At 33.5% G+C, this 10,453-nt stretch overlaps 1 protein-coding gene across 2 annotated transcripts in view; it reads right to left on the bottom strand.

The window, feature by feature from the left end:
• Positions 1-311: 311 nt before the first annotated feature.
• TTC39B (tetratricopeptide repeat domain 39B) overlaps positions 312-10,453 on the bottom strand; it is a 74,570-nt gene continuing 64,428 nt past the window's right edge. For both annotated transcript variants that reach the window (XM_054287792.1, XM_054287801.1), the window contains 6 exons: positions 9,552-9,643; positions 9,142-9,262; positions 7,120-7,231; positions 3,643-3,760; positions 2,395-2,511; positions 312-1,304 (listed from right to left, as the gene is read on the bottom strand). In XM_054287792.1, the coding sequence (XP_054143767.1) occupies positions 1,208-1,304; positions 2,395-2,511; positions 3,643-3,760; positions 7,120-7,231; positions 9,142-9,262; positions 9,552-9,643 (657 nt within the window). In that variant the 3' untranslated portion in view covers positions 312-1,207. The remainder of the gene's footprint in view (positions 1,305-2,394; positions 2,512-3,642; positions 3,761-7,119; positions 7,232-9,141; positions 9,263-9,551; positions 9,644-10,453) is intronic.

Below are 10,453 nucleotides of genomic sequence, written 5' to 3'. Positions count from 1 at the left end.
TCTGTGTATCTAAATGAATGGGAAATTCAATTTCATACTGCTGTTTGCATAGAAGCATGAAAGGAAAAATGCACTTATAAGTATCTCAATTTTACTGCACATTTTTGGTAGAAATTAGACTAGAATACGCACATTTTCTTAACAGCAAGATTAAAAGTGGATTCACTTCTTGATGCACAATCAACTTCTGTTAATATGAATTCTAACTTGTTATTAGGAAAATACATAAATCCACCAATATTTTATTTACTTTGGTTGGGATCCAAGAACAGAGAACACCAACTAGGGTGCTAGTCTACAAATACTAAACGATTGCTTTAAAAACGGAAAGAACAATCCTCTCTCCAGATCCATGACAGGGAAGATGGGAAACAATCAGTTTCAGTTGTGTCAAGAACTATTTGGGGTAGACATCAGGCAAAATTTCCCAGTCTTTTCTCACTGGGAAAGACATCGTGTGTAAGTTTCAAAATGACTGTTCTCAGTGCTTTTTTGTTTTTTGTTAAACAGGGGAAATAAATCTGTCAGGATCAACTTAAGACTACTTGAGAACAAGGACATAATGTCCTTTATAGCTCTGCTTTTCTACAAGTGAAAAATATCTCCTAATATGTGTTTCTTTTGAATGAAACAGACCTGCAAAGACATTATAACTGTAGCCCTGCTTAGCTTCATCTGACAGAGTAAAAATATTGCACTTCACACAGTTAATTTTGTTCCCAAAATAAAATTAAGTCAAAAATTACTAATTCTTTCCTCTGGAACACAAATTTCAGAATATAGTATACAAAAAAATGTGGGTAAGGTTATCTGCAGACATTGCATTTTTGTTCCAGAGGAGAAAAAAGTCTCAAGTGCACTGCAGAAAATAAAACTTTCAAAAAATGCAGAAATTATCACCAGTTTCACTGCGTAACCTGCATCTGTTCTTATATAAAAAAAATATTTTCATTAAACTTTATTGCACCATCACCTTTTTTTTAAAAATATCCCCCTTTCATTCAAGTCAAATATTAAATTATTTTTATCAACAAAATATAAGGTCTTCTTTAACAGCATGTAGATACAGTATAGGCGCCATACAGAAAAGTCTAAAAGAATGACATCAAATCAGAAGTGACAAAAAACAATCATTATGTTCTTCTCTATGATTAAAAAAAGATTGTGTAGGCTATCTATTGTATGCATGAAAAGCATCCCTTCTCATTCAAGGTGTTGAAGCAGGCGACACCTTCAAGCTGTCAAGTGCTGCATGAATTCTGAAGTGCAACCTGGACTCCATAGAGTATTCCTTGTAGTTGTTTCTGCAAAACAGACAACTTATTTTAAGAAAAAGATGTCTGGATTGAATTGTTTATACTTCCTATGTTTGTAAGTTAACAATCTTTATTCCTTCAACAGGAAAGAAAAAACAAAGACTGACACACAGATGAGTTAGGAGACATTTAAAACTACATCCACAAATTGAGTGAAGAAACACAGACCAATACTAAAATTAAATGTCCTCATAAATTGAATCCATGTCTTAGCATCTCTTTCACTTATTTTGATCCTTTTAACAGCCGTCCCAAATACTAAAATTTGCTGTTAAAGACAAGCCAAAGCCTTTTCTAACTACAGAAAAGCGTATTAGCAGAAAATATAGGCTTCAACTCAGAACACAATTAAGCCAGAGTAATAAACATCGTATGTACAGAAATCATATTCTGTAAATCCCATTCCCCCAAAACAAACAAATAAGCAAAAAAAAAAAAAACCCATGAGGGGACACTATTACAAGACTGGGCTACTTCTCTGTTAACACTAGGGACATTCTATCTTATACTACAATCTACAGATAATGAAAATATGCTGCTATACAGAACTTAACTAAATTAAACTAAACTAAATCTACAGATAATGCAAATATGCTGCTCTACAGTACTTAATTAAACTCTCAACTGGTCTTCTGCAACACCATGTGAAAGGAAAAAGGGCTGCGATCAGACAGGTGTAGTGGCCTTTGACCTCTCTTATGAACACCTTTAGTGGAACAGATTTAATTCCCACAGCTGCCCTCTGGGACAGAATGGTACATATCCCTTCCCTGGACTCTCCAGCTTCATCCCATGCATGCAGTGGACCCTCAGCATCTCTGAAGCCCATACAAGAAGTGAACATTTTCCCTTCATACTGTGTCTTATTTGAATCTGTCTACTCCACTGTGTATGAATTTTGCAGTTTCATGAAACTGCAAAATTCAACTATATTGGACAAGTCCTGCAAATCAAGAACAGAGATTTATAATTACTTGGATTTTGCAAGGAAGCTGTCAGGAAGAAAAACCAAGTGTCCTCAATGCTGCAAATACACAGATATTCTTAATTTACAAGGTGATAAAAAAAATCCACTTACTTTGCAGTTTCTATGTATCTTATTGCTTTTTCTGTCTCATCCTGCTGTTTGTACAGAAGACCCAATTCATACAGTGTGAATGGCACCAAGTAGCTATCATATTTTATTTGCTTCTCACTAGAAAACCAGAAAAATACAAAAATGGTTACTTACAACCCTGTTTTAAGTGATGAGTTAACTTTAAAAGCAATCACTGCCTGTAACAGCACATAGCCAGAAAACACATTCTGAATCCTTTTTTAATGGTTAATCCTGTACACATTGATAAACAGTCTTGAAGCATCATAGCACCCTAAGCATGTAGAAAATAAAGTTGAACAAAATGTAGGTACTCCATGCACCAGAAAACTTTTACTCTCACCCATGCAAAACACACACTTTATGAAGAATTGCTGTCTTTAGTTTTTTTTTAAATACCTCAGCTACAAAAGCCTGCCCATTGCCAGCTCCCTTTGGAAAAAGATGTTTTAGAAATAGTGTTCCTTTAACTTGCAATCAACCAAACCCCTCTGCCCTGTAACTCGCAATGTGCTTGACTAAACTCATATAGGACCTTAGAAACAGTAAGAGAAAACAAGATGGCAAGAGAACTAAAACACATTAACAAAAACTCAACAACAAATTCTTAATAAAAAAATCCATTATTAATTTTTCTAAATAATTTGTTAGAAACATTGCACATGTAAATATGCTTCTTCAGCCCAAATGCCTAAAAACTTACAAGACATTTTCAACTACAACCAGTACTGGACTCATGTTTTATATCAAAAAGCTATCACAACTGTTATGGAGCTGACACCCGAAAATCCACAGCACAGGAGAAACCAGTCTTCAACTGAAACATGTAACAACAACTTCTCATCTACACGGGGAAGCATTAATTACCGAACTGAAGCGTTAACTACTAAATATTGAATTAAAAAATTAAGCCAAACAAACAGTAAACCTATCTGTATTGTCATTACTTACAGGTAGCTCTGCAAATACAATTCCAAATGTATTTGGATACGACCTGACAGTTTGATTTATTTAGCACCAAACACCACATATACAAAGCTACAGTAAGCGTTTAATTGCTACAGAAAAAGACATGCAAAGTTTTCTGGTTTTCTAACTACTTGCAGAGGTATTTTAATTTCAGATCCTTAACATGATGTTAATTTAGTCAAAATTCTAACATGACAGCTGCAACAAGAGTATCAGAAATGTCACCAAAAACTAGAAAATCTATTTCTGTTATTTTTTTACCTTTGAATTACTTTACTGAAACATAATTCAGCTTGCATGAGTCTTCCCAAGTGTTTCAGACAGAGGCCTTTCAGCAGCTGCAACATGCACACATCATCCACATAGTATTCATTGTGATCTAACAGTGAAAGTGAGATATGTCAAACAATTTGAAGACATCATGAAAAGGAAAATTAGATTTTCAATAGGGAATATGTATTCAGATGCAGGATGTTGCTTCTTATGTTCTATACCTCAAAACGTACATATCCTTCAGGCATGGTTTAAAATACTGCTTACTAAAGAAGATGCACCCATGACATCTGTATCTTTCTCTTAAAAGACAGGCAAAGAAGAAATAAGAAAAATTGAAACATCCAACAAATGGGCAGAAACTTCATTAACTGAAGATTAAACAGTCAATAATTAAATGTATTACATTACATAAATAGCCATTAATTAAAGATTTCTTACTTGCCTTACTTAAAGACTTCTTTATAGCTAAAACTACAGTGAGACAGGAACCATCATATTATATTAACAGCTCCCCCTGTAACAGAGCACTGGCAGACCTCCAGTAGCATCAGTAGCATAAAAAAACCTGTAAAACCATGCCACGACTCTCTTACAGAACTCTTCAAAAGCATCATTTTGAGGTACAAATTCAAGAAACAATGTTTGCTAGTATTTTTATCATCTCTAATGTTTGAGAAGACTCAGAAGTTGTGTATAATATTTGAAAAATATTTGAAAATAAGTAATAGTGTATAATATTTGAAAAACTTCACTGAAAGTCTTATGTTCAATAGAGCTAAAAATACCAGAAGAGGGTGTTTGAAACAATTCAAAATTTACTTAACAAGTGTGATCCTTTTTAGTTCCCTTAGTTTGTAGCATTTGCTGGGTACATGGAAGGAAAAGAAATGAAAGAAAACACATATGGATAGACAGACGGCACCACATACATTAACAATTCAGGAAGCAAAACACTCTCCCTTCAGATCATGTTGTTTACAACTAATTACCAGCTCTCTAAGGTCACATTATTTTTTTTCCTTAATAGTCTGCCAAAGAAATCCTACATAAACAGTTCTGAAACATGCAAGACTAATGCATTTTAGAACTCCGCAAAGTGCTTTGCCGTCATGTTCAGCCTTATTTCTGTCTGTGTTTAAATCCAGAAAGTCTTGATAGATTGTAACTGACAGACTGCGCTTTTAGGGACAGCAGAAGTGCAGCACAGGAGTACTTTGCATTATCTCTAGCCTGTTTTGCTAGGCTAAGGTGTTGGACTCTGTGACTGTCTCCTGAAGGACTCATTCATTGAAATAACTGGGGGCATGCACTCATGTCAGTAAGGGCTCACCAGTCTTTAACAACTTCAACTAGTACTCTAATTTCCCAAAAGAATAGAAGCTAAAACATTAACACTAAATGCACAAATAACAAATGCACAGGCCAATTTAACACAGATAACCTTGCAATAAATGTGGGAGAACCATCTTTGCAGCTGCAGTGGTCTTCAACAAAGGATGTATCAATACCAGGATAAAAAAAACCAAGCAAAAAATTATTTTTTCTTGAAGTTAAATAATCTGTTTTTATATATTGCATATTAAAAAAAATAAAGATTCCCAGAAATCCTGGGGAAAAAAAAATAAAACCACCATCTCTAATGTCCTCCATTTGTTCCTTCTACCATCTCTATTTTCAGCTCTATACAACATAAAATTACTTTCAGTCCTTGAGAGATCTCATGCTGTGCCTGTTCATGTGAAACAAATGAAATAAAAACAGTTCTATGAAGTCTCAATCCCAAAATGACCTTTGTGTATAATCAACATCCTTCTTTCACAGCACCTTAGCAATCCTTTGATATTACTACCACTAAAAACGGTCTATTACAATTTTATTGTAACCTTGTCAGCAGCCTTAATATTTTTATTTTTTTTTGGAATTCAGTAGCAACTCTTTATTTTCACTGAATCCGTATCTTTAAAAGCAGATCAAAATCACATCTATGAAATCCAGAATAAAATAACATCTGACTGAAGTTATTACTAAAAAAAGAACCCAGAAAGTATATACACTTCCAGACTATATCCTATTTGCAAACAGTGAATTTCCATAAGAGAAAACACAGTGATTTTATCTCCATTGCTTTAATTTTGGTACCTTGTACATCTTTCCTCAGAGATTCAACAGGAAAATTTACTTCACTGTTACAATAGATGAGCACTTCTAGTACAAATCACAGCACAATACAGCACTGGATTTCCAACAGGTTCTGTCAGAACTCTCCATGTGGAACTCATGGGAATTACTTTATTTGCAAGTATCTTATATGTCACTACACTTTTGTTTTAATATTACAAGAAAAAAGGAAAACACTTGAGATTTAAAAGGAACACTGTTGATCCTGCAGAAAAGTGAAGGGCAACACAGAAAATAAAGGAACCTCATTCAAACACGGCCATACAGGTTACTCTCATTTGGTTTATTATATCATCCAGATTTGACCATTATAAATTTCATGCACGTCTCTGTATAATTTCTTATGCATCATCTCAATTTGCACTATAAATCATACTTAGGTATATATACCATTTCTGAATTGCTGTTTTAACCACTAAAATTGTTCATAAGTGTGACTTACAGTTTAGTGTTCATAACTACTAAACCATACAACCACTAAACTGCTAAATTGTTCATAAGTGTGAGTAGAATCTGCGTTCAATAAAAATTATTTTAATGAATTATCATTTAAAAAGATTCACATGAAAAATGACATTTATTATAGAAAAATTCAAAAGAGAATTCTCCCCAAAAATTCACATGACAGGTAAAAGAACTATGCTGATAAAATCTGACAAAAATCAAGTACTTGTGCAGTAAACCAGTTGTAATAAATGAATTTAAATTCTTTTAGGAGCAAATTATGGGCTCATTCTCTAAACATTACTCCAGGACGTAAAACCATGGTCAAAGTTTATTCATTAAGTATGTTTAATTTTACAACTAGCAAATGTGTTTTATTTTGCCAGAAAGCAAAACAAAAAACCCTATTCATTCATGCATAGCACTTCATCAAATATTTTATACTTTGTCATATTCTCTGCAGCATGTGTCCTATGTAATAAAGCAGGATATGAATTGGTTTAGAAAAAATATTTTTCAGACATTTAAGATATTAGCAGATTATGGTCCAAGAACACTCTCAAAGACAAGAAAAAACTAAGCTAGACCAGTCATGTTCTGTAACCAATAACCTCATGTCCCTGAGTTTTCTGTATTCTTCTGCAGCATCAATCACACTGCATAATGAACATATTGAAGAACCATGCCTAAATTTCGTGAGGCTCCAAAACTTCCATACTTTGACTTAATTGGAACATTGTCAAAGCCCCACTTACTTCACAGAATATAAGAAGACAAAAGCATAGAAAAATGTCAGCATTTCTTATAAGATTATTAATTCCACCTTAATTGATCACTTACTAGTTTCATTTTGTAGAGCAGCTTCTTCTTTTTCAATTGTTACCAGTAAGTTTTCAGTAAGGTCTGCTCTTTTGCCCACAATTGCAAATCCATTCCAGACATACATCATTTCCTGATTAAAAAAAAATACAAAACCAACCAACCAACACAAAAAGGTGAGAACAACCCATGGAATTGCATAAATATTTAACTAAAGAGTGCTTCTGAAAAGGCTGTTGTGGAACATTTTTGAGTATATAAAATACTACCAAAGCTTGTTTTGGTACAACACATCTATGGACAGGAAAGGAAAAATTACATTGAATGTGTGTTGACAAAGTTAATTCATGTTTCTAAGAGTTGAATGTTTTGATGCCTTTTTAACGGATTCTACTATCATGTAATTTCACAGATCTTCAGAAATTAAACTGAGCAGATTTTATCAGGACAGTTTACCATCATCCATATAACATGTCAGCAAAACCGGATGCTTTAGATTAAACTTGTGGTCCCTGACACCTAAAATAAAGAAGGAGCTAAAAGTAGTTCTTTCTAAAGGATGATAGGTAAATTTGGAATTTGCATTTGAGTGTGTTCTTGTATATACAGCATACTTATGTAAGCATGCACCCAAACCCACGCTCTAAATGCTCTAATCGATAGACAATTACCTTCCATTCAGAGCAAAACTGGAGGTAGATAAAACTTTCTGGATAAAAATGTGATTCCAGTAGGCACATCCAACATATGATTTTACTATAATTTCTACAAAATTTTGTTGGAAAAAAATCAAGGCAAATCCTGGAAACATATCTTCCCAGATGGCTCAGTACAACAGAAAGCAATAAACTTGATTTGATACATTATTACATTGTAAAACTTGAGGAGAATAAGGGTTAATGCTCACCAACAAGGAGCTTTGCCAAGATCTTTACTCATTCATTACAAACTAGAGTATCATTTGTTCTATCATAATTGAAATTACACCTCTGAAATATGATGCCTAATGACATTCTGAAGCTGATTCAATACATTGGTGAAATATTTCCACTTGCATTTGTAGTGTAAATATGTACATTTTCAGACAGAGAAAAAAATCTGGTTGTATCAAAGTCTGAAACAATGTTAATAACATCATCAACTACATCATGCTAGATTATTTCAATTCTGTAGTCCTGTCTAACTTATACTTACTGAAATAAACCACACATTATGTTTGGTTATGCTTAGTCCATGATGAAAATATTCCTAAATTAAAACAGAATGCTGAATTTGACAGCAAGACCAAATATATATATTCACAACTAAAAGCACTCTGCTGTACAAGCCCAAGACAAATTTTACTTAATCCTCTACATGCAATTTAATACAGAATGAATTTTAGAACCAGAGGATTACTTTTATTTAGACTCCTCCATCTATATCAATGAGCATTAACATCACAAATTTCTTCTTGAATTAGGTTTTTCATGCACAGTTGTTGGTAAATTATGCACATACAAAGATTTTAGCATACACATATGAGAAGTATCAGTGCTGTGCACACAGAAGCAGACTGCGCAATACTAATGACTCTGATGTTAAAATACAGGAAATTAGAATAGCATTCATAAAGTTACTTTAGCTTCTGCTTGTTTTAATCAGACTCAATACAAGGGGAATAAAAAAACACAAAAAACCCCCAACCACCACACTTCATTTTCATAAGAAAAACAAGAATTACCAAAGTACTCTTTAACTTCCTAATGAGTCTAGAAGACAAGGACTAAAATCCTACCAACCTAAAGAACATTAATGCAGTTTTCTGTATGCTGAGCTTTTCACATGAAAAATATGGCACTTGTTTTATACTGCTGCTTAGTTGGTAGTATGATCCAGTCTCTAATACTTTTCACCAAAATCACATTGCATTAATGCAGTACTTCTTTAAAAACTTAAAATGCAGACATATAATACCTGACAATATTATTCCTTCCCTGTATAATGAACTATTCTGATTTCTTTTCTCTTTGAAAAGGATGAAAACAAAGCAAGAACAAATACCAAGGCAGGTAATATCAGCTTCACTGGTTGAGGACATGCATAGCGTCGAGCTTTCCTAACTGCAAACTTCTCAGTCGGGATAGATTTTCCTGCAATTCTCTGTTTTAGACCATCCACTTGTCTACAAGAAGGGAAAATGGGAAAAAAAAAAGTTTTTTGTTGGTATTTTTTTTCATCTCATTTTAGTTATAAAGACTTACTGTTATCCTCTGAAATTTAACATCTTAAATTTTTTTTACACCATGGAGACCAGAGCTGCAGGATTTATCTTTGCTGATAAAAGCAATTCTAATGCTAAAGGCAAAGAGAAAAAAATTGAAAGTTTATGGTTATAAGCAAGAAGTAAAACACACAAGATAAAGACATGGGAGGACAAAGAGTACACATTCAGCTGCTTTATAAAAGTTTACCTGAATAAAGACACTATGTCCTCACCAGTCCTCTTCAAATCATCCTCTGGAAGCATACACAGAATTGCTGCCTTCTGGAATACATATATTGCCTGTTTCAAAAAGAAACAGCAACAGATTACCACATCTAATTTTCTGTGTTTAATCAATACATTAAAGACTCAAATCTCTCACCCAATTGCTGTAGCAAAGTATTCCCATAATTCTCAGGCAGATATAACTATAAAAGTTTAGTATTCCCTTTGTCACAGAATTTATGCTATAAGTTTATTTTTAATGTATTTATATTTTTATATCAGTCAGAAAGTTAAAGGTATCCCCTGCAAAAAACAGGAGAATTTATTATGCAAACCACTGTCAAAGAGATGAGGTTAAATGACTTAACTGTTCTAAAGTCCATTACTGTTATTATACGATCTATTACATGTAGACATGAAAAAACCAGACGGAAATATCTGGGTACTGATTCAAGGAATGTTTAATAACTGGGTTTTGCAGGAAAAAAAAATCCGTCATTCTATTAAAGACACTTGCATTTCATGCTGAATATACTATTCTCTTCTTCTTTTGCCAAGAATTAGATGTATACCCTTTTTCATTAAGATAATAAAAGAGTAATCTATAGAGGAACAGATAATAATAATGCATAAAAGGTTACTGGCTTGGTTCATTGCGCTTGCTTCATACCGTAAAAAACGTTTTTACAAGGAAAAGGTTATCTGACAGCCCAGCTTTTCTTGTGAGATCCTGTCCCCAGAAGCCTTTCTCATTTTGTGCCACAAAGCATCTGAAGATTAGGTGTGTGTGTTTCTAAACACCAAACACAGTTTCTTCAGCCAAGTTTTACTAGTGAATATTAGAATTTGACTTGAGACACAAGTTTACAGTTTTCCCATCCCTCT

The sequence above is a fragment of the Melozone crissalis genome, unplaced genomic scaffold (assembly GCF_028551555.1).
Source record: "Melozone crissalis strain CALT ecotype California unplaced genomic scaffold, PUWL_Pcris_2 ptg000005l_1, whole genome shotgun sequence".
NCBI classification, from domain to species: Eukaryota; Metazoa; Chordata; class Aves; order Passeriformes; family Passerellidae; genus Melozone; species Melozone crissalis.
This window is presented reverse-complemented; position numbering and strand designations above follow the sequence as displayed.